Source organism: Pelobates fuscus, chromosome 8 (genome assembly GCF_036172605.1).
Source record: "Pelobates fuscus isolate aPelFus1 chromosome 8, aPelFus1.pri, whole genome shotgun sequence".
NCBI lineage: Eukaryota > Metazoa > Chordata > Amphibia > Anura > Pelobatidae > Pelobates > Pelobates fuscus.
The window spans coordinates 14,584,365-14,609,452 of NC_086324.1; the positions used below are offsets into that span (position 1 = coordinate 14,584,365).

Genomic DNA, 25,088 nt, shown 5'->3' on the forward strand with positions numbered 1-25,088 from the left:
CACACTATAATCCCATGGACTTTGGGTGGACCCTTGTGGATACTGGAGATTCTATTTAGAGTGATGTAATGATGTTATGGTGTAATGATGTCATGGTGTAATGACATCATGGTGTATTGATGTTAACAATGTAATGTTGTCATGGTGTAATGATGTTATGGTGTAATGATGTTATGGTGTAATGATGTTAACGGTGTAATGATGTCATGGTGTATTGATGTTAACAATGTAATGTTGTCATGGTGTAATGATGTTAATGGTATAATTATGTTGTGGTGTAATGATGTCATGGTGTATTGATGTCATGGTGTAATGATGTTAATGGTATAATTATGTTGTGGTGTAATGATGTTATGGTGTAATGATGTCCTGGTCCACCTATTGTACAGCGCTGCGGAACATGTTGGTGCTTTATAAATAATATCATTAATAATAGGCAGAGGCTGAAAACACTAATTCAGTAAATACTTTGTTACAATTGTTTTCACCTGTTACCTCCCTGTTACTGTGTAACCTTCCTGTTGGCAATGAATGTATCAGTGTTACTGTATGTTTATATCCGAGTGTCACTCATTGCAAGGAGCATTCTATCAGTAAAATATGATGGATATTTAACTCCGATGTTAATTCCCCCAGCAATATTGTAACTTGTCTCCTTTCTGAGGAAGTTGCCCCTTGACAAGACCCATCCTAATTAAATGACACACAAAGGTGGATCTGATGCAGAAAACTCATTAAATGACTGCTTGTTGAAGTGGTAGAAAAACGATCCAGTCAGAATCCTGAGACTTGGGAGCGAGCCAGCTCCACTATCTACCAGCTGCAGGTCAGACTCAGGCAAAGCTCCATGTGTTTACCGGAGAAAGAAAAAGGTTGAAGGTTACATCGTGTAGAAAGTAAAGACAGCCCTATCTAATAGATCTGGGGCACGGGGCGTGCAACTTACAGGGACCTGGCTCTCATTAGAGGTCTAGACCTACTGCGTGAGGCCTGTCACTCTGAGTAAAAGTAATCATTAAATTAAAACGTACGTGCTATGTCCTTATACACAAAAAACAGGCGTGATTACATCTCAAAGAATTGGATGATAATATGGCCCAAAGGCTAAACATGGACAGCTATTCCTCTCAAATAACTGAGGAAGTATGTTTGTAGATTCTCTGAGAGTGATAACCAGTTATATATTCCTTATTATCAGTCAGAATATTGGAGGAATCAAGGGGTTTCCTATTAAGAGGTTAAATATATAAGGACGACAGAGGACACTGGAGATGATCCGATAATGCAATCTTTAAATTCCAAGATTTATTCCGAAGCAAACAAAAACTCCCAATCGTTTTTACGCTAAAGCCTTTTAATCACTTTGTCCTTTTAAAATGTGATAAAAACTTCAAATATTGAACAAAGAATGGCATTTTACACTTTGCAGCATACAGAATTACCAAGCCCTGAGTTGTAGCTGAAAGCAGATTTTTATCCTTATGGGAAATAATTCAGGAATCATCCTCGGCTTCACTCCAGAGTAATTCTTGAGCTATTTGAGTTTTTTTTCAGACGTGTGATTTGTATGCATTTCAAATTGGAAGTCATCAAGATACCTATGGCGGGTGTTTGGTAAATGACAAAGTATAAATGGACTTATACCCTGATCCGGGTTGTCTGACCAGAAAAAGATTAAGATCCCATGGGTCCCTTGGCATGTTACCAGTTTGGGCCATCTTCATTCCTTACATGGGGATGGTTAATGGGGCCAAGCAAACTCATGTTCCGGGGCCCCGGGCTCTAGGCGGCTGCCTATGGTCGACTTATAGTTAGTATTGCTCTGAATGTGATGTGAGATAGTGAATATATTCTAGACAAACTGACTGATCTTTGTCTAACTTGTGGCCATTCGACCTGTAGTCTATTGTCACAGTCTGACGCTGTCGATACCTGGCCTGTTACCCTCTGAAAGTGCCATTGAACACAACCCAAGAACTCAACATACTGGATAGAAAATGATTGGTGTGTGTGTGTTGGATTTGGCCATTTGAACTCATACCGAGCCTTAACAAAAATCATCAAAACACTAATTCATAAACAACTATAATGATTCTTAGATTTAGTTTTGTGTGGTTGACGTTCACTGGAAAACTAGTTAGGTCTTATTTTAACACACAGTACAGTAAATATTACAGGATGCTGTACAAATTCTCACATTGTACGGTTTGCACAACTTGTCTGTTTAGCTGGTATTTCTTTTGGTTAAAAATACTACAGACGAATTTGGTGAAAAGTGATAAGCTTGTCAGATAACAGCATATCTCTCCTCTTGAGTAAGAATTATTTTGAGACAGCTCTCATGTCTTCAGAGATAATGTCCTATAACCCATCTCTAAATGAACCTGACCACCGCTGAGTTATGTGCACTGTAACAGTCTCCATACCTTTTATGGCAACACAAGTAGCTGGGAATCTCCCAGACAAGGACCCTGAGACAGACAAATCTGTCCTAAAACAATGTACGGAAGAGATGCCTGCAAACACCTCTGATCCAGAAATTCAGCAGAACCGTCTGATAAAGATTTAACTGAAGACAGATAAGGTTTCTTCTTCCGGGCCAAGCGAGGAAGGGAAAATTGGCAACCGGTACAGCAGTCAGTGTCCTCCAACACAAGTGAGAGACAGCCATTCGGCCAGCTCTCTTACACCCATGTCTCCTCACCAGAGGTTTACAGGGGTCTTTAATAAACAGGGTTCCAGAATGGTAATTAAGAGTTCTCTATTACTTATGTAAATTAAAAAAATATAAAGTTATAGCTACAGAATATAGAAATGTACCTCTGCTGTGAACTCGACTAATAAAATTCCAACTGTCTTTAGTAATAACAAAACACATAATGGCTTACTTTTTCATGTTTAATGCCATTGCTGGAAAGGGGAGAATGGGTCATCACTTTGGAGAAAATGTGCGTAAAGCTATCACCGGGTGTGAAGGTACTTTCTGTCGGCTATGGTTTGTAAAGATGGGGGCTTCCAGTCCAGACAATCTCCAGGCTTTATGTTTTATGAATTGGGATATGACATTGACGAAGAACGATGAATAGAGCATTTCAGATCCATAAATGGCTCACCTTATGTGCAGCATATATAGAAATTATGAGAAAAATTACATAGAGATAGTATTTGGTCCCAGCCAGGCTAACCCACATAGTAAATACCAAAAATAGAAAGTGGTGCCACTCAGACACGAGCTCCATGCTACATGCGTGGTGGATATGCCCACCGATATCTACGAACTGGTCTAAAGTACACATGTTGCTATTTAGGGCAACAGGGGTGACTATACCACCAACGGTTGAGTCCTATTTATTGCTTTTGTTGCCAAACAACCTACCCAAACAAACTCTGAAACTTATATTTATAATATTAATAGCGGCAGATACGATGAAGGCTAGGACTCGGAGATCTACTGCAGTGGTAGCAGAAACAGATATAAAAGTACAAGTTTAACTAAATTGCTTCAATCAAAAATGATTCTTAAGCACTGTTTCAGGATCAAGAAACTCATATATGTATGAAACAATACTCAGATATCCAAAATGTTTTCATGTCTGACTACATGGGCAAGCAGAATTAAGGGAACCACCTCAGAATCTACCCACCTCTCCTCTCCTTCCCCATCCCCCGCTTCATTCTCCCTTTTATTGTTTAATTTACCACTATAAGATTTCATTTCAGTTTATTTCATTTCCTTTCACTTACAAATAACCGCAACCTTTGTGTATACTAATTATGCAACGTCATTGCATTTCACGGATTGCAAGATGTGTCTTGTTGTGTCTTTTTTTTTGCATAAGACTCAATTAGAAATTTCCAAATTGAAAATTGAAGTTGGCAAACCTTTCATGTAGGAGGTGTGTAGCAATGAATTCAATGTATCCTTATTTAAACCCCAGGTTTGTGCTTCGGTGGTTTGGTCAGAAAGAGTTATGTAGTCCCCATTTGGTTTTCTAGTTCAGGGCAACCTTTGGTACTCCAGATGATGTGGGCTACATCTCCCATAATGTACATCTCCCATTATTTTCTTAAAGCCATCAGGGGCCAAACGTCAGGGCACATGTAGTCCGCAACATCTGGAGTGCCATAGGTTGCCTACACCTGTTCTAGAGGTATGTTTTACATGGGGTGTGTTAAATAATCCTATTCGACCCTAATAGCCCCTATCTCGCCCCTCTCCTTATTCATGAATTCATTATCAGTAAAAGATTAACATGTCGTAATAACTTCTAGGCAGATTATATATTTTTTTTAAAACTGTCAAAATAAGACATGACCAGTTTTTAACAAAAGTTTAATTAGCCTGCCCTAGGGCACATGATGAGTTAAAACTAGCTAAATAGTATTCTTTTGCACTCTGTTTTGGCTCTGCCCAAATTTAAAGGCTATTCCAGATGTGGACCCCTTGCTCACTGTGCTTAGAGGGGTATCGGCAATATCTCACTGACAAGTAGAGATGTCGCGAACTGTCCGCCGAACCGTTCGCGAACATTTCACCGGCGAACAATAGTGTGTTCGCGGCGAAACGAACATACGCAATCTCCGGTCCGCCCCCTATACGTCATCATTGAGTGAACTTTGGCCCGGAACCTCACAGTCAGCAGACACATTCCAGCCAATGAGCAGCAGACCCTCCCTCCCAGGAAGTGTCTGCTGACTGTGAGGTTCCGGGCCAAAGTTCACTCAATGATGACGTATAGGGGGCGGACCGGAAATTGCGTATGTTCAGCGGACAGTTCGCGACATCTCTACTGACAAGGTGTAACAAGGCCCAAACGATCGTCTGAGGTTGTTGTATCTCTTGTACATAGAGAGATGACCTACTTTTCCGATCTGGACTGCCTTTTTGGGTGGGACCAGTCTGAAATGCAAATTGCCCTTTTAACCTTGTAATTGGCTCAAGATGAGCTAAAACAAGCTTGAGGTCTGAGCGGGGACCCACCATGTGGCAAGCTACATGAGCTGTTGCCTGTTCTCAGTATTCCCTCGCACCCTGTTTTCGACCTATCAGTTTGAATTAATTGATAGACGGAATCCAACTTGAAATGCTGTCAGTTATTATAATCTTATTTTAAGCACTTCATTCACCCTATTACAGCCATGGAATCAGTTCTTGGAGGCACATACTTTGAGGAACCTTGAAACACACTAGTGTCCCACGCTAGTTGAAAACCACTGCCCTAGACCTCAGAGCCCCCTTTCCTGAGATGGCCCTGGGATAGGAAGGGTTTAAATAGTTCTTAATTTTTCCTGTTCGGTCTGTTGGCTGAGAGGCAGTTGAACGGCAGTTGAACGGCAGGTGAGTGGGTCAAGACAGGTGACAGCAGCTCAAGAATTAAAATCCACTTGTAACATAAATTAATGAAAAAAAGAGGATCAATTCACCTCCCCAACTACTGATTTATTTTAATAAGAAAATAAGCGTAACATTTATTTGAAATGATGAATGCCTAGTTATAACATATACTGTAAATGTATGCTATTTGTATTTTAATGTATTGTTTTATAGAAATATTTTGTAGGAAAAATCGTTGTAGAGATTAGATGGTATTTTTTTTTTTTTTTACATTGCATTACTTTACTGCGCCAGAATCTGAAATATTTGTATAGGAGCAAGACTACCAATGATGCCACTAACAGCAGGTTTGGAAAAAATAGATTAATAAGAATAGTTAAATATCCCTTATATGTTTGGGATAAAGCCTGAATTCAGGGCCAAATTACATGTATGTGGCTGCTGTGCATCTTTAGGCTTGAGTAATCTGGACATCGTCCTGGCATCATTTTACCCGCGTCAGATAATATGGTCTGTAACCGGCAACAAAATAAGGATGACGAGGATCCTGTGTAATTTTTACTTCTTACAACAAAGCAGTGGCTCGTCGCGGGATGTCGGAGAGGCGGAGAGTCAATCCAGCGCCGAGGGACATTGGCGCGGGTATCACGTAAGTAAATAAAGGATTTTTAACCCTTTATTTAATGCCGGTGGGGAGGTGAGGCAGGGTTAGCGATAGTGTCAGGCATACACATTTGTATTCCTGGCACTATAGTATCCCTTGTAACCAAAATGCAGCTTTATTGATCCATCGTTAAAATATCCATCACAAACATGTAGCCCTCGCCAGTCTACGTGTTTTTTTTTTCTATGAAAGCACCTTTCTTAAAACTTTCTGGCCAAGCCTGTATTGCATGCTTACGTTATTATTATTATTATTTTATTATTTATATAGCGCCATCAGATTCCGTAACGCTGTACAATGGGTAACATCCAGTCAATGTGTTACTTGTGTTACCTGTGTACTGAGTAACTTTCCAGTCCACTGTGGCCCCAGAGGCCCCATTCCTAAGCCAGCAGGAGAAATAATTGATTAAGTAATATCGGGAATTATGGTGTGATGGTGCTCATCAATGTGCAGCTCTGAACATTAAAAACAATTAAAGAAAAAAAACATTGTTTGCATAGTTTTTGCTTCAACTCTCTACTTTAGAGCTGTGGCAATGTTTGCGCCTTAGAGAGTCCCTATAAGTGCGTTTTGATTAACCCCTTAAGGACAAGAGACAATCAAGGCTGTCATCAACGTAGTAATGATGTGCTACTTATTTACCAACAGGAGCTCTGCAGATCACATGATAACTGATGTGGGCATTCCAGGGGAGATTTATCAAAGTGGCAAGTTCTGGAAAGTCCAGCAAAGTTATAAAATAGGAGCAAAGTAAAATGAAAGAGGTCCAGGCCCTCCTTGGTTCAAGACAGGCACTTCATTGTGGTTCCAATAAAGTGCCTGTCTTGAACCAAGGAGTGTCTGGACCTCTTTCATTTTACTTTACTGAATTGGGAATCTGGTGTTTGGTTCCGGTAGCAAGCACCCTAGACTTAAAATAAGGCCAGGGACGAATTAAAAGTATTTTTAAATATTGGGCAGACTAGATGGGCCGAATGGTTCTCATCTGCCGTCACATTCTATGTTTCTATGGCTCAGATTGATGGGAGTGAGTGCAGTTCCACACATATTACAAAAGGATAAAATAGGAGCAGTCACCAATGGAATGTGCCTGCTGGCTTTCTTGGTTTCCGTAGTGATTGTACTACTATTAACACTTTTTATCATTTTTCGGGGCACAAGACTTCCATAAAACTCTCCCTCTGTGTCAGAATCGAGTGTCTAAGGACCAGAATGCTAAGATCATTGATCCTTATGGGTTACGTTGGCAATTGTGCTGATATGTTATTCTCATTTTCCTGCAGATACTGAGAAAACCGAGGGACTGACCTCTGTACCATGGCCTCTCCGTGCTTTTCCCGTAAGTAGGAAGAATTATTTGGTGCAGCCTATTATTATTATTATTTTATTATTTATATAGCGCCATCAGATTCCATAGCGCTGTACAATGGGTGGACTAACAGACATGTAATTCTAACCAGACAACTGAACGTACAGGAACAGAGAGTTGGAGGGCCCTGCTCAATGAGCTTACATTCTAGAGGGAGTGGGGGAGCTTATATTTTCCAATATATTTATTGACATAAAAAGCCATGCTTTCTGGAAGTAAATGATTAGTGCACTCCAGGGGTGTGTAAATAGAATCAGAGGAGATCAACAAAATAAACACAGTTTCTATTGGATCTCCTGAGTCCTGCATGATTGACAGCCTCTGACAGCATATGGATTCTACATACTGCTGGGCAACACACGTTATGTACTGCCCTAAAATGTGTGGACCTTCTAGCTTACCAAGAAAACATTGGTATAATTTCAAAACTCCATCATATTGATTAATTATTGTGATAACAGGACTCACAATTTCACATCCTACGCTAGTAGACAGTAGACTCATTCACCCCTGCAAACCTACAGGATTCATGGCACAATCAGCAGGGTATGGTTCTACTCTTCAGGGCTGAATTTTCACTAGTCAATGGCTAGTGGGCAAGTGGAAATTGTGTGCCCTAGTGATTAGATTTTCCAACTAGCTTCATGTACGTCATATTGATGTCCTCTCGTTGAGGCCACAGTTCCCTTACAGCTCACCAATATACCTTACTTTGTCATGGCAGGACTTCACATGGATGAGAACTTGCAGGTGATGCAGACTGGGTCAATGATGAGAAAAGTAAAATCCAGAAACTGGAAAAAGCAACGATATTTCAAACTACAAGAGGACTGCATGACCATCTGGTACAAGTCAAAGAAGACTGGGAACACTAAGTCCACCTGTGAGTTACATGTATCTATCGTATATAATGTCCGAAACACCGTGGGTGGAGGATTCTAGGTAGACCGTGACTTGTAATGATCACAAGTGATAGGAAATGGAAAATTGAACCCTGGGGCCATTCACACCTTTACTTAATATATTTATCCTTGTAAGCATAGCTCCCAACAATTGTGATGGGGAATTGGGACTAGGTGGGTGAGGCCCTTATGGTCCTATGATGTCCACTAGTGGTGTCCATCTGCCCCGGTGCTGTAAAAACACTCACTATACTCACAGATTTAAACACAATAAAACACAATACATCACAAGCAGAGCAAACAAATATGAAGTTGTTAAATATGGATATATGTTTAGATGTTTTTATGCCGGCAATGTCCAGTTAATAAATTCATTATAGTTACCATATCTGCCTTATTTTGGGGTTAGAGACCAGGGGGCGCCTTAGAATTTTGTGCCTACAGGAATCCAACATGTCAATCCAGCCCTGGTCAAGGCAGGCGCACATCAATATACATCAGAAAAATGACAATAAAACTGAGGAAGGCTAGCAGGAGACAAGATACGTTTTATAATGATAAATAATCCTAAAGCATTAAAGGCAATGATAACAAATTAAACCTGTGGCAGATTACACGTCCGGACTGCTGTGATATAAACTGCCATTTTTTTTTAAAACAAATAATGTGAAGATTTTGGAAGGTAAGGCTGATTTAGATTGATTGTTGGTAGATGCACAGAGTGAATAGAAGAAAGGCGTTCATAGATAACCCCACGAAAGAACGGGGTTCATGGAATATCTGGATCTTGACGAAACATTTTCTTGCAGTAAAAATGGCAATTTAGTAATTAGTTTTACACCCACACAGAACCGAAGCCAAGAATAAAAGAGAGAAAATTAAAGAGACTTTTGGATTGCAGAAGGAAATATTTCTCACTGTCAGGCATTTTTTATTGGCAGCAGTGAAACCATGCCATTAGTCGGCATTTATAGCAGCCAGTGGCAGCAGGCTGCGTGTGTGAGTGACTGGTTCTGGCAGGAGACTCTCCGCAGTTCCGGTAATGTGCCTGCGAGAGTCTCTGCTCAGCCTCCCCACTCACAGCACAGCATCAGTGAGGTCAGCACTTAATGCATTGCAGGGAATCGAGTGGTGAGGGCTTTTACAGCTAAGTGCTGGGCTTTCCACCTGCAGGACGGTCAGATGTGGTTCCTCGCTGTCAGACGGTGACTCCATGTCTGTTTATTGGTCTTTGGATCCAATACCTGCCATGTTCATCTAAAATAGCCCTAATATTCCTGTAACCGTCTCTTTCTGCCATTCAGTAATGTGTATATCAACTCAATAGTTAATATTGACAAACCTGCAGTGTTTGGTCCTGTGGGAATCTGTATGGGATAGAATATATATGGAAGACTAAGTGGTAAGGTGATCACAGCCAACACCAGATACTACTGTGACCTACTAAAAATATGTACAAAGAATATACACGTGCCCCTTACTAATGTAGGGGCCTTCAGATGCAGTGCTCAAATAAAACAAAACGATTTAAATAAATATAGTGTAATATTTTATAGGGAACAGCAAATTAGAAATAAAGTGAGATAGATGCACTCACATAATACAGAGCCTACATGGATAGGCTCTAATCTCATGCGCAGATGTGCACTCAGGTATCAAAAGTTCTCTTGAAGCTTCTATCAGAAGAATGTCAAACGAAAAACAAAAGTATGGCATCTAGTGTAGTAAGTAGGAGGTAAAATAGTATGTCAGGAGACAGTAAAACTGTTCCCCTTAAATAGAATAAAACAAAACAACATTGGGGAGTATGGTTCTTAAAATACTTGCTACAATCACCCAGTGTCAAGTCACACAATATAAACACACAATAAAAGTGAACAAACTATAAAAGATGGTTAAGAAATACAAAGAACAAGGCAGACCATAGTGTGGTATAATACATTTCATTGACACACATGTTTATTTCTCACATTCAACTCACATGTAGTTGAGCCTATTTTAGCAGGCTCAGACTTAAGTTCTCCCATAGACATTATTCAATGGATAAGTTGTTCTTGGGTCTAGTCTTAAAATGTAATTTAATTTAATCTAGTTTACCCTGTGACTTTTTATGATCTCTGTGATAATTATTTGGAATGTGTACCTTCTTCTTTTCTGATTACTGTGGCTGTCCTTTGTCTCAGTCTAATCTGCCTGTTTTCTGTTAGTTTCCATTAGTGATATTGAGACCATTCGAGAAGGCTACCAGTCTGAGGTCCTGCAGAGCATCGCCGATGAGTTTCCATCTGACCTCTGTTTTACCATCGTCTTCCATGGCCGACGCCGGAACCTCGACTTAATTGCCAACACACCAGAGGAGGCTCAACTCTGGATTCAAGGCCTGGAAAAACTAGTAGAGGCTGTGACAAAGATGGATCAAAAGGAGAAGATGGACCAGTATCTTTTCAGTAGTTTATTAACCAAAATCAATGCAAGCTACATAGTCAGAGGGTAGATCAGGAATCATATTACCCCGTGTTAATAATAGTTTTACTGTTATGGTAACCTGGGTTAACGATTTCTCCTGCAAGCCACCTAACATGTGATGAGTCTTTAAGTTCTACTCAGAACAACTTGCCAAGAGATTCAGATGTTGCTTTACGTGAAGAGACTAGTAGCGTTATCAAATTGTGTCTTGTATTAATGCTCAGTAATTGCAGGCTCATTAGAACCATTTATATCTTTAATTAAACGATGATCAGAATGGCACTCAGTGGATATATTAATTTCAGAAAAGCAATAAAAAAAATGTAATTGCTCAGTTTATATGACGCATAATTATTTAATCAGAAGGCTGCAATTTTACAATTCATCAGGCTGATAACGAAGATAATTGTCATGAACTTTTATTTATTTTTTAGGACAAAATATAAATATTCTTTAACAGTGGTGGCTCTTGAATTTGCGAGCCATTTGGGGAAACTAAAACATGAGTCCCTCACTATCACCAACAGTGAAAGTTGCATTGTGTGTGTATATGGAGCTGTATCTATATTAAACGGCGGCTTTCAGCGCTGGATACTTAGACTTAGTCTCTGTATTCATTGTTCAGGTGCTTACAGCGCCGTGGCTCCCTCTGCCGCTGCGTTGTGAGCTCTCAGACTGTAGTTATGGCATAATTTGAAACTAAATTAATTTGTAATTAACAAATGTAATTAGCAATTATGCTAATCGTGTATAAGCGATTGCGGTGTATGGTTGCATAGCCTGGCAGACATGTATACATAAGTTCTGGTGTGAACGGATTATTGGAAACAGAAATTAATATTTTGTTTGGGCAAAAAAAAGCTTTTAAAAAATAATTTACCAAATAAGAAAGTTACAAATAAGAAAAGAGTGTCATAGACATTTTCCCCACATATTCTATAATCCTTTTCCATATATATTATTCTATACGTTTCCCCGTGTTCTGTACGTGTATGTATAATATATATGTTATATTATATATGTTGGAACTTTACCTTTGTATTGCCCATACCATACCACCGTCACATTGCAGCCATAAACGCTCGCCTAGCTCGCCGAATTAGAGAGCCACCTCTGTTCTTTACCACAGCTCCCTCTAGTGTCATGAGTAAGGAAGTCACATGTGGACAATGTCTTTCCTGCTGAGTTAAATGTAGGAAATAAGAATTACATAATTACAGGGAAATAAAACTAAATATGCACCAGGGAATACAATGAAAGCACATTCTGAAATAGCTCTCGATGATGCCTGAATTCAATAAAAAGTTATTTACAACAGTATGTAATGAACTCCAGGAAAGCAAGAATTTTAGAACAATTGCAGTATAAATGATCAGTTTGCAGAATCTATGATGACGCCTGCTTTGGCAGCTACACAGTCCAGCCTTGCTGATTGTTCCCAGGACCTCTGATCAGATACAGGAGGTGTGACTTCAATGAAGATACATATTGCTACTCTGATAATCATCTATAACTATAGCAAATATGTACAAAAACAAGATGGAGCCTTTAATTAATACTGGCCCGTCCTTTTTTTACCCCTCTTTATGAGGCTGTCTTATCCAATCAGGGTGTATCACCTTCGGAAATTCCCTTAACATGCCACAGATGGATTGGTGATTGGTTTGTGAAGGCAGACAAAAACAAGGATGGCCGTATGAACTTCAAGGAGGTCCAAGACCTGCTGAAGATGATGAATGTTGATATGAACGAACATCACGCCTACCGTCTGTTTCAGGTATGGAAAAATACAAAATCCGCCCTGGTCAATCCAACCTGATTAACTCCATACTGAACCAGAGGAAGCATGTTTTTATTGTAACGACACATTTTGGAAACTTTTACTAGTAAAGCATAGAATTTAATTTTAAGGTTATTCGTGGATTTGTCAAAATAGCTTCATGCAGTAGTAACTTCGACATCTCTGCTTCCTGATTGTGAGTTCATATATTCAGTTATCAGAAAACGTTCCTTATGTTTTTGCACCCCACTCTGTATTGCAGATGGCGGACAAGTCAGAGTCCAGCACTCTGGAGGGCGATGAGTTTGTGTTGTTTTATAAAGCTCTAACACAAAGGGTTGAGGTACTGAAAATATTCCAAGACTTCTCCAAGGACGGCAAGAAGCTCACATTGCTCGAATTTGTGGATTTCCTGCGTCAGGAGCAACTGGAATTAGACAACGCAGAGGAGTTTGCTATGGACCTTATTGCTCGATATGAGCCATCGGAAACAGGTCAGACAGAAACTACAGATTAGAACAAAACCACCTTTTTAATGCAATATCTAGATAATAGACTTGCGCATAGTGAAACAATTTGGTTTGACGCAACATTTTGTCACGTCCAAATTTTGTCCATGCAAACAATTTGGAAAGGATGAACAAAAAGGACCCAAAAATGAGCCTTATGCACCATATATAAATATTACGGATAAGTATACATATTTTGCAGTACAGTGATTTTTGTACTGCTTTGCTTTTATTGAAGCAAATTCCAGTTAGAATTTGGTTAACCGAATTCTGCCCGGATAAAATGGTTTATTGGAATACAGTCCACATTCAGTTATTTGGGTACATATTTCGTGTTCGGTCCCGCTGATCCCTGATTTATATCTTCATTATTTGTTTATTTATTTGGTTTTGTTATTTATTTGATTTAGTGGCTGTCCCCTTATTATCAATAATCTTTTTTTGGGGTTAGACGGCCTGAACTCCAAATCACAAACCAAATAAACCAGCTTGTCCATTGGTTGGCCATTTCGGTTGTTTCGTGATTTGGTCAAGAATTGGATCACCCACCATTCAGTCAAAATTCTGACAAACTGTAATTCATCTGAAACATAGCATGAAAAAGCCCCTCTGGAAATACATTTAAATAAAAAAAAAAAAAAAAAAAAAAAAATATATATATATATATATATATATATATATATGTATATATATATATATTTTTTTTGTGTATGTCTAATCAATAACGGTTTAAATGTACCCTGAATGACTTGTATTGTGTCCCGATCATTATTAACTGGTTTAATTAAAACTCTGTGCCCGGATTCTAGCACAGACACTCCATGCCATGAGCATCGATGGCTTCCAAGCATACTTGTGTTCACCAGAAGGATCCATCTTCAACTTCGAACACGAGCAGCTTTTCCTAGATATGACACAACCGCTGTCTCATTACTTCATCTCATCCTCTCATAACACGTACCTTATGGAGGACCAGCTCCGAGGGCAGAGCAGTATCGAGGGTTATATCAAGTGAGCAGCTTCATCTATTCTATTCATATTGGACCAATAATGGGCAAACGCTGACATTCCAGCCACTGTGGACCCCAATCATGCCATATTGATGTGCCTGGTGAAGTTACCAGATCCGCTATAGTCTTGGACACATGGAATTTGTTCTTTACAGTTGGCATGAAAGTTTGCATGTTTAAGTGCAGAAAGCAAATCAATTAACCGATCAATGCTGTTTCTTTGATATTCCTCCTTGATCAATGTTTTTATTTCCATGCTAGAGTGCACCAATCTTACATATTGCAGGGTAGCACTTTTCATGTACTGCCCATCCCAGTATAGCAATATTTGGTGTCCAGGAAAATGTGGCAGACCGGACAACTCTAGTGCTAGTAGCTTCTTATCATTGTTCTGGAACAGAATACACTGCCTGGCCAAAGAAAAAGTGGCCACCAAGAAAAAAAGGTCATGCTTGATGCATGGCAATTATTTGACCCTTCTCAAACATCTTTTCCACGACCACAGTATGTGTCTTTCGACGTGGTTGTTTAAGAAATGAGAAGCTACTCATTGCATCAGTTGGGGCTAAATAACTTGTTGCCAGCTGAAAGATAATCGCCCATGCAGTAACTATCCAATAGGAGGCTCTTACATATTTGCTTAGCTAAATCCACGTGGCAACTTTTTTTTTGGCCAGGCAGTGTATAATATGAAGTATTCAGCGCTCTTTCAACATGGGATTATAATCTAACATAAAGAGCACTTTAACACAAAGTACTACGCAGGACAGCCAGTGAGCTTACACTCTATGTCCAGTACGTTTATGGCCTGATTAATATCTTCCAGCATATTTGAGGAGTACAATTATACAAACTGAATGAAACTGTGTGCGGCCTCCTGTAATGCAATGTTTGTGTTTAGTATTGTGTATCATCCTTTCAGTGCAATGCAGGGGTTTGGAAAGGGATCTTTGAATTCACACTGGTATTCTGTTCTCCGCAGGGCTCTTAAACGTGGGTGTCGGTGCGTGGAGGTCGATACCTGGGACGGTCCAAACGGAGAACCCATGGTGTATCACGGGCATACATTTACCTCCAAAATCCTCTTCAAAGATGTGATTTCTGTCATCAATAAGTATGCCTTCAGGGTGTGTAACTAAAATAGGAAACTGTTCCTTTAAATGCAGAGACTACTTACACCTGCAATGTAATAATTCATGTATTGCTCACCTATAGTGGAACTGTCAACCGCAAAGTATGTGGATGATAAGCCCACCTCCAGCCAGTTATGCTGGCAAAATCCATAGCAAACTTATAGGTTTAACAGTGGGGAATGTTAAAGGAATACTTGACAGGTGTATAGTCGCCATTTGGGCAGTCGGAATCCAGGACAAACCACCCCCATAACCTAACCCAATAACACACAGACACTAAGTATTATGGGGAAATTTGTCCACAGCTTTATTAACCAATAATTATAATAATAATAATAATTATAATAATAATAATAATAACAATAATAAATTAACATATTTAACATGGGTCATTGCCCCCCATACTCCGCCCCCTGGCATCCTGTTCCTTCGGCTACCATACAAAAGGCAATGACCCCCATATAATAACACCTATACATGTTTATAACATATTTATCACATACACCAACATTCCAAAGTACCAACCAACCATTAACCACGGCAGGGGTATACCCGGATACCCCTGCCCCACCAGGTTCTGAGTCACCTCCAGGACTCGAAACCTCTCAACCACCGATGACCACAATCTGTTATTCCACCTCACGTTCATCCAGGGGAGCCTATTTTCTCTCCTTCGGCTCCCCGTCCCGCCGCTGTGAAAGAAACGGGTTAAAACAAACACATAACAAACAAAGGGAGGGTGGGTGGGACAAACTCAACCGGGTAGAAAGTTAGAATGACTCACCTAAGATGGCTGCTCATTTAAATAGCCCATCCTATTTACCCATAATCCAACCCTTGCTTACTTCCTCCTAAGCCCGCCTCCTAACCCCTGTCAAGGCCTTTTTCCGCTTAGCTGCGCTCTGGCTACATGGGGCTACATGACAGGTGTATAGTCGCCATTTGGGCAGTCGGAATCCAGGACAAACCACCCCCATAACCTAACCCAATAACACACAGACACTAAGTATTATGGGGAAATTTGTCCACAGCTTTATTAACCAATAATTATAATAATAATAATAATAATAATAATAATAATAATAATAACAATAATAAATTAACATATTAAACATGGGTCATTGCCCCCCATACTCCGCCCCCTGGCATCCTGTTCCTTCGGCTACCATACAAAAGGCAATGACCCCCATATAATAACACCTATACATGTTTATAACATATTTATCACATACACCAACATTCCAAAGTACCAACCAACCATTAACCACGGCAGGGGTATACCCGGATACCCCTGCCCCACCAGGTTCTGAGTCACCTCCAGGACTCGAAACCTCTCAACCACCGATGACCACAATCTGTTATTCCACCTCACGTTCATCCAGGGGAGCCTATTTTCTCTCCTTCGGCTCCCCGTCCCGCCACAAGCTCAGACCTTGACTCCTTAAGCTGTCTGAGCTCCGCCACCCCGAAGAAACAGAGCCATCCGGATACCATCCTGCCAACCCAAGTTGAGCAGGTCCAAACCAACCTCAGAGAGGTGAACACCATCCGAGCGGTAGTATCCTGGCAACCCTTCCTCCAGCTCAGAGTGCCTTACTACCACGCCCCCAACCTTCCGCACAAAGCTTGCCATCAAGCTATTCACCTTCTTCCTGCACCTATCCATAGCTAACGGATCCCGAGCGTGCCGCCACCGGCGCCTCGGGACAATCTCCGACCAAACCAACATGACCCCCGGAAGCAGGCCCCTCAACTTATTGATGTCCTGCTTCATCCACTTCACGAGCCGCCGTTGCGGCGTAAGACCCAGGTCGTTACCCCCAATATGCAAGACCAGTAAGTCTGGCGCGTATCCCGCCGCCAGCATCCCGAACAGTTTACCACAAACATCCCCCCAGCAGAAACCCCGATACCCAAACCAGCGAACTGCCAACTGGTCCCTCGGAAAACCCAGCTGCTGGCCTTGCGCTCGAGCTGCGGCCCTCCTCTCGGCCCAGAAGACAAACGAATGGCCCACGATCCATGCCTCACGCCCTGGGGGGAAAAAACAAATGATGAGGGAAGTCCGACAGAGACCCCCACCCCAGCCCAAACAACACAGAGAACCGTTACAGTACAGCCCGGTACAAGTCGCTCAACCCCAACATATATACAGTTTTTTTTTTTTTATTTTTTTTTTTCTTTTTCATAAAACGGTCCCCAAATCTATTATTCCAACAGACCCAATCGGACATAGGAACGGAATCTTACTGATTCCCACCTCCCGATCCGTTTTACCACCTCGTCCCCCAATCCCAATCGAGCCGCCTCCGTGGCAGCCCCAATACGGAACGAGTGTGTTCCAAATCTTTCGGCACGAAGCCCTAACTTCCCCAAGCCCAACCGAAAAACTTTCGTGAACTGAAACCGGGAGAGGGCGGATCCGTCGGCATGCACCAACAGGGAACCCCCCATCACCGGCCTCCGCGCCAGGTACTCAGTCGTAGCAGCCAACGGGCACAAAGCCGAGCCCGGCAAGGCCCCCAGTGCCACGTCCCGGCCCACGCCGCGGACATCCGTTTTGGACCTGCCAAGGTGCACCACCACCTTCCCATCTAAGACACGAACCCCTGAAAATCGCAAGCCCCCTTGCACCATCTTATTAGCGCTTACCAATTCCCCAATTCGAAATGCCCCAAAAAACGCCAAAATAAACGCCACCTTAAACAGAGAAGCCTCGAACCCATCGAAACAGAGTTCGGGCAACAAACCCACCAAATCCCCCAGTAGTCGGACTGACACCGGGCGCCTGGTATCCGGCGACCTGCGTCCCTTGCGATATCCCTTCAGGGCCTGCCTGATAATGAAGGTCTTAGTAAAGTCCTCCTTCCCATGCCATCTGAACCAAAACGCCATTGCCGCCATGGACCTGTCCACCATGGCAGGCGACGCCCTTTTCGCCAGCAACTGACAAGTGTACCACAGGAAAGCATCCCGCAGGGCCTCCCCGCTGTCCATGGCCAGCCCGTCCAGCGACCGCTCCCACAGGCCCCAAACCTTATTGTACGAGGCCCAAGTGGCCGGTGCCAGAGAAGCCTTCACAAGTCCTCCAAGCAGGATGTTCCCAGCTGCCAAATCTCGTCCGGGCAAGCCTGCCCGTCCTTCGAAGCCCCCGGCGCCACCAGCCAGAATCGGGACCACTGAAAACGAGACAGAGCGTCAGCCACCTCATTCAAATAACCGGGAACATGCCGCGCGCGAAAAACAACATTCCGAGACATACACAGCAACACCAATCGCCTAAGCAGCCTAACCACCGGCCTCGAGGCCGCAGACTGACGATTCACCGCGTGAACCACCGCCATGTTATCTGAGAAAAAGACCACTTTCCGATTACGCAGCCTGTCGCCCCATAGTGCCATCGCAACCACTAACGGGAATAACTCAAGGAAAGCCAAGTTGCGCATAAGAGGGCTCGAACCCCAAGAGTCCGGCCACCTCTCCGCACACCAGCAGCCACCAAAGTATGCCCCAAAACCCACACTGCCCGAAGCATCCGTGAAAAGCTCAAGCTCGGCCGATGACTGGCCCTCCTGCCTGAACAACACTGTCCCATTAAAATCCCGCAAGAAGGCATCCCAAATGCCCAAATCCTCCTTCATGGCCGCCGACACCCGGATGAAATGGTGCGGGGACCGAACCCCCGCAGTAGCAGCCGACAGGCTGCGACTGAAAACCCTACCCATCGGGATTACCCGACACGCAAAATTGAGCAGCCCAATCAAAGACTGGAGCTGCCGCAGAGTAACCTTGCGCGTCCCCGCCACAGCGGCCACCGCCCCTCGAAGCCTGTCCAGCTTATCCCGAGGCAGCCTGCACTCACCCAACCCAGAGTCAATCTCCAGACCCAGGAAACTCAGACACGTGGTCGGGCCTTCAGTTTTATCCGCCGCCAGCGGAACCCCGAAGTGGCCCGCCACCCACTCAACCGTCCGCAGCAGGCGCAGGCATTCCAAGGAATCAGCCGGCCCCACGCACAGAAAATCATCTAAATAATGTACAATAAAACGATTCCCTGCTTCCACCCGTACCACCCATTCGAGAAAAGTGCTAAATTTCTCAAAATAGGAGCACGAGATGGAACAACCCATGGGCAGGCACAAGTCCACGAAGTAGTCCCCCTCGAAGAAACACCCCAGCAGGTGATGACAGTCCCGGTGGACCGGCAGCAGTCGAAATGCGGCCTCAATATCCACCTTCGCCATCAGAGCCCCACGCCCGGCCCTCCGGACCAAATCGACCGCCCGGTCGAAAGACGCATAAGACACCGAGCACAAGTCCTTATGAATACCGTCATTCACCGACTCTCCCTTAGGGTACGAGAGATGATGAATGAGCCTAAATTTACCCGGCTGCTTTTTGGGAACCACCCCGAGTGGGGAAATCCGCAGGCCTCCCAGCGGAGGTACTGTGAATGGGCCCGCCATGCGGCCGAGCCCGACTTCCTTGCCCAGCTTCTCCCTAACCACGTCCGGGAAGTCAGCCACAGACTTCAGGTTGCGCAGCCTTCCCGATCCCCCCTCCCGCTCCTGAAACGGAATGAAAAACCCTTTTTCAAAACCCGCCCGGAGCACAGCGGCGTCCGCCCTGTTAACGTAGCGGCTTAGCCATGGCTCCATCGCGCTTAGTCTCACTGGGGTTAAGCCCAGGGGAAGCGGATGCTCCCCCTCCACCGGCCGCGGCCGCCGCACCGGCGCCACCGGACTTCCCTTTCTTGAAGCAGCGGTTGAGCCCATGAGCGCCTCCGCAGCCGGAGCACTCGTGTTTGAAGCGACAGGCGGTCCCCCATTTGCATTGGCCCTCATTATAGAGCCAACATAAGCCCTTTGGTAAGGCGGCCGACGAGGCGGACTGCCCCCTAGCGCCGGCCGAGTTCTGAAAGGGCTGCGCCTTTTGCGCCATCATTAACTTCATCCATAGCGGCAGGTCCATTTGGTCCCACCGCATACCCGGGTTAGCCGCCAACCGCTGCCTAAACTGCTCATCGTACCGCCACCACGCCAACCCTCCGTAAGTCCGGTACGCTTCCCAAATGCCATCCAAATAACAAAACAGCGAGGAGCATAACCCCGGCGATTTCTCGCCGAGCACGCTAGCTAGTACGCAAAAGGCCCTCAGCCAATTCCCGAAGGATTTCGGAATCTTGCGATACCGCTTCCTTTTCTCCTCCTCCTCCTTCTTCTCGTCCTTCTTATCCTCCTCCTTGAGGTCTATAAAGTCCTCCAAGGGGAGGAGGGAGAAGATCTCACAAAACTCCCCTTTCCATATTTTATCCTTTACCTCCTGCTTCAAATGGACCCCCAGCGGGCCCGCAAATGACACATACGCGTGCTGTCTAGCCGCGTCGGGAATGCCCCCTGTCAACTCAGCCCTCTCGCTCCCAAGCTCCCCTACTTCCTGCGGCAACACCACATCCCCGCCCGAACTAGGCCCTGTGGAGTTCCCACCCCGAGAGCCCGCAGCCCCAACGCCCGGAGCCCACACCTGACCGATGCCGCTAGTGTCACCCCCCGCCCCCAATGAGTGGAGTAGTGCCTGAAGTGTAGTAATTAATGCGGTAGAGTGTAGTGACCCACTGGACTCACCGGCCAAGCCCCCCGAAACCGGGACGGCGGGGGCTGCATTGCGGATCGCCCGACATCCAGGAAGAGGAACTTCCGCCGCTGTCTCGCCCACCCGGTGCCCAGCCTGCGAGGAGGCGGAACGGCTCCGAGACCTAGGACAAGGAGAAGAAGTCCTGGGTAGGGTGTAACGGACATCAATACCCCTCCCGTCACGACCCCGGGAGCGCCTGCTCTGCACCGAAGCCTCCCGCTGACCTTTACCACCACGTGGCACCCTGGACCCCCTGGGGCTACGACTCCTCCCGTCTCTACTAGTAGGCCGCCCCTGCCGACCATACCTAGGGGCTGCCGCACATTCCCCTGCTGAGCTGTCCGAGGGGGAGCAGTGCCGACCCGACCTCCCCCGCGCCTCCCGGGACCCCTGCGACCTAACGGGTGATGGACTATCGCTACCACTCTCAGGATCCGGGCCCCCCCGCCGCCCGACCTCTACCGAGGATCCCGGTCCCCGACCTCCTGCCTTCTTCCGACTGGCCACCTCCGTAACCCCCTTTCCTACGCCTACTCCCCCTGCCCCTTTACCCCTACCCCCTTTCCGACTAGACCCCGACAGCCCGGACCTACCTGCCACCCTTACGGGGGACCCGCTATCTGACCCGGCCACCTCTGGAGACCCCCCCCCGCCCCTGGAACTCACACCTTTCGACCTACGTTTGCGCTTAGGGGCCCCGGGACCCTCCCCCCTTGGGACTAAGGCCTGGGCACCCCCCACTGGCCTACTCCCGCCTCTCTCCGTGGCAGAGCTCCCCTTAACAACCTTCCCGCCAAGAGGGCCCTGGCCGGAGCCCCCTGCACTTGCCTGCTGCCTCCCAGGCCGGTCATGCGATCTCCCGGCTCCGGCCTCGTCATCCTCGGTACTCTCCGATGGGGGGGAAGCCCGCCCGGACCTCCCCTCCGTGGGTCTTGCAACGCCAGGGGGCCGCCCGGCCACTTCCGACCCGACAGCAGCAGCGCCCCCGTCCACGAAATCCTTCTGCCTCCGAGCGCTCGTCCGAGGCTCCGTCCGCACGCGGGGAGGCAAGGCCTCAACCACGCGGCTCCCGGGCCTGCTGCCGGTCGCAACCGGAACCCCACTGCTACCGGGAACAACTTCACCGGGCCCCATGCTCGGGCTCAGCCTCCTCGGGGGCCTCCGGGCCCTGACCGGTCTCCCGCCATCGCCGTCCCGATCCGCCGCCTCCGCTAGGGCAGGGCCGAGCTGTGCCCGTAGCCAGTCCGCACCCTGATGCCATGCCGCCGACCTGATCCCCTCCAGCAATCGCTCCACGTCGTCCATCGGTCCTGCAGAGGAGACAAAGAAAATTCCAACCGAGCAAAGTCCGCGCACACCGAGGTGAACACAAACTCAACCGGGTAGAAAGTTAGAATGACTCACCTAAGATGGCTGCTCATTTAAATAGCCCATCCTATTTACCCATAATCCAACCCTTGCTTACTTCCTCCTAAGCCCGCCTCCTAACCCCTGTCAAGGCCTTTTTCCGCTTAGCTGCGCTCTGGCTACATGGGGCTACAATAGTCACCTAAATTACTTTAGCTAAATAAAGCAGTTGTAGTGTATAGATCATTCCCCTGCAATTTCACTGCTCAATTCACTGTCATTTAGGAGTTAAATCACTTTGTTTCTGTTTATGCAGCCCTAGCCACACCTCCCCTGGCTATGATTGACAGAGCCTGCATGAAACAAAAACTGGTTTCACTTTCAAACAGATGTAATTTACCTTAAATAATTGTATCTCAATCTCTAAATTGAACTTTAATTACATACAGGAGGCTCTTGCTGGGTCTAGCAAGCTATTTACATAGCAGGGGATAAGAAAATCTTAATTAAACAGAACTTGCAATAAAGAAAGCCTAAATAGGGCTCTCTTTACAGGAAGTGTTTATGGAAGGCTGTGCAAGTCACATGTAGGGAGGTGTGACTAGGGTTCATAAACAAAGGGATTTAACTCCTAAATGGCAGAGGATTGAGCAGTGAGGCTGCAGGGGCATGTTCTATACACCAAAACTGCTTCATTAAGCTAAAGTTGTTCAGGTGACTATAGTATCCCTTTAACACAGTGAAGGAGTTTAAGCATGCGTGGGATAGGCATAAGGCTATCCTAACTATAAGATAAAGCCAGGGATGAATGAAAGTATTTAGAGAATTGGGCAGACTAGATGGGCCGAATGACATGTGTATAACATTAAGAAAGGGCGCCTAAGGGTTGTAGTTAAATAAAAGGAGATGATTATAGCCAACTTCTTCAATGATCATCCATTCCCATAGGTGTCGGAATACCCCGTCATTCTGTCCCTGGAAAATCACTGTGGAGTGGAGCAGCAGGATGTGATGGCACAGCACCTGAAATGCATTCTGGGAGATAAACTTGTGACGAATACCTTAGATGGACGCGTCCCTGTACACTTACCGTCTCCTGAGGTAAGTACATTGCTGCTGAGTGTTAATGTCAAAATCTGTTCCTATAACACGTCATGTTCTACTGAGCAAAACGCCAGCATTGACCAGGTAATCCGGATATTGTGCATTTTGCAGATACACATTCTACCTGTATAATAAAAACATAAATAAATAAATGTGAAAAAGGAAAGGGTTGGCCCATAAGATTGTCTAGTGTAGCTGGACAGGGAGGGGGTAACCCTCAAAGGTAGAGAGTACAAATGAGAGAAATCTGTCCTTAAATTGAAACACAATATTAGAATATTAGTATCAAAAAAGACATTCCTAAGTAAATATTAGTGTCAAAACTAACATTCCTGAGGTGAACCGTCACTAGCGGAAAAGTGTAGTGTACTATAGAAATAAGAGGTAAAAATCAATGCTTTAATATATCGAAAAGACGTACCTAACGTAAACTGTCACCAATTCTTAGGTACAGTATATGCTGGCTGATTATTGACTAGCAGTCAGAATAGCTGACACAAGAATATAGAGGCGTATACATAGGGGGTAGAGGGGGAGAGGAGGGAAAAAAACAACATAGAACGTAAACATAAATTGTTTACTTATTTATCAATAATAAATAAATAAATAAATACTGAAAGGAGCTCGTGTAGCATTTACTAGAAGGACTCGCAAGTCTGCTCGTACAGACATGAAAACAAACAAAATTGTAGCACGATATATATACACACAATACACACACAAGATGGGTGGATAGGTGAGTGCGCTGGATCTTTTCCCCCTGGTTTTATATATCTCTACACTTTTTAAAGAAAAACTCCAAGCACCAGTAGTAGTCAAACTGTCTGTGAAAAGAGGTCCTCTCGGTAGCTCCATATGGTCCAAAAACTGTGGAAAAAAGAATTACGTTTAAAAATTAAAATTGTTTTTAGTCATCATAGAAATCAAACACCTGGAGCCTAATGGACAGAAATGAATTCGCTCAACAGGAATTGTAAATTTTCTAATTAAATAGCTGAAGAGGCAAAATCTTCCAACTCGGCTATTCTTCCATCTTGGCAAATTTAGGCCGCAAATCTGTGAGTCTTTTGTCCGTTCTATTCAAATCTCCAGTAAGTTAATAAAAAGGCTTTAAAGATTTTACCTTTAGGAGTTTAGGTTGATTGCACGCTAACAAAATATAGGACAATGCTGCTACATTGGGGATTGTATTATTGTTCAAACAGAGCTAGGTATCAGGTGTCAGCTCAGAACATTACACGGTGCAGGCTCTGGCACGCAAAGGGTTAAGAGTGGTGAAAGCGTTAAACCCAGCTTGAGCTTGAATTGAAAGTGATATACTTTGTAACAAGAAGGACAATTCAATGAATCATTAATATGGTGTTCTCCTGTGTGATTGTCTATCCCTCCAAGTAAATGTTTTACGGCCTGGCACATTTATCGGAGATGGGTAATGCAGAAATTAATAAATAATATACAAGTATAATATCTATTCACCGCAAGAAAGCAGCAAGTAATAAAACCTTGATGAAGGTTCTGGTATCCCAAACGTTTACATTCCTTTTTTTTTCTCTATCTTCAGGAGCTCCGGGGAAGGATACTCTTAAAAGGCAAGAAGATTGGGGGTTTGATAGATCAAGCAGAGGAGCAGCACGAAGACGCAAACATGGGGGACGGGTCAGAGGAGGACGATAATACTGAAATGGATGAAGATAATCTCCGAAATGAGGATAAAAAAGCTTCAAAGGCAGGTCCAAAATCTCTCACCTCTAACCAACACACAGAAATCTTACTGTTGTCACACGCATTTGTAGCTCAAACTACAGACATACTGGTAGTCAGTGGGTGGGGAG

The 25,088-nt window shown here is 44.4% G+C and overlaps 1 protein-coding gene across 1 annotated transcript in view; it reads left to right on the top strand.

The window, feature by feature from the left end:
• The window catches only part of PLCD4 (phospholipase C delta 4), a 50,373-nt gene that overhangs the window by 19,393 nt on the left and 5,892 nt on the right, over window positions 1-25,088 (top strand). The window contains exons 2-10 of the mRNA XM_063428552.1: window positions 7,286-7,341; window positions 8,096-8,254; window positions 10,481-10,709; window positions 12,387-12,516; window positions 12,782-13,013; window positions 13,838-14,039; window positions 15,021-15,165; window positions 23,101-23,253; window positions 24,818-24,982. Of these exons, the coding sequence (XP_063284622.1) occupies window positions 7,320-7,341; window positions 8,096-8,254; window positions 10,481-10,709; window positions 12,387-12,516; window positions 12,782-13,013; window positions 13,838-14,039; window positions 15,021-15,165; window positions 23,101-23,253; window positions 24,818-24,982 (1,437 nt within the window). The 5' untranslated portion in view covers window positions 7,286-7,319. The remainder of the gene's footprint in view (window positions 1-7,285; window positions 7,342-8,095; window positions 8,255-10,480; window positions 10,710-12,386; window positions 12,517-12,781; window positions 13,014-13,837; window positions 14,040-15,020; window positions 15,166-23,100; window positions 23,254-24,817; window positions 24,983-25,088) is intronic.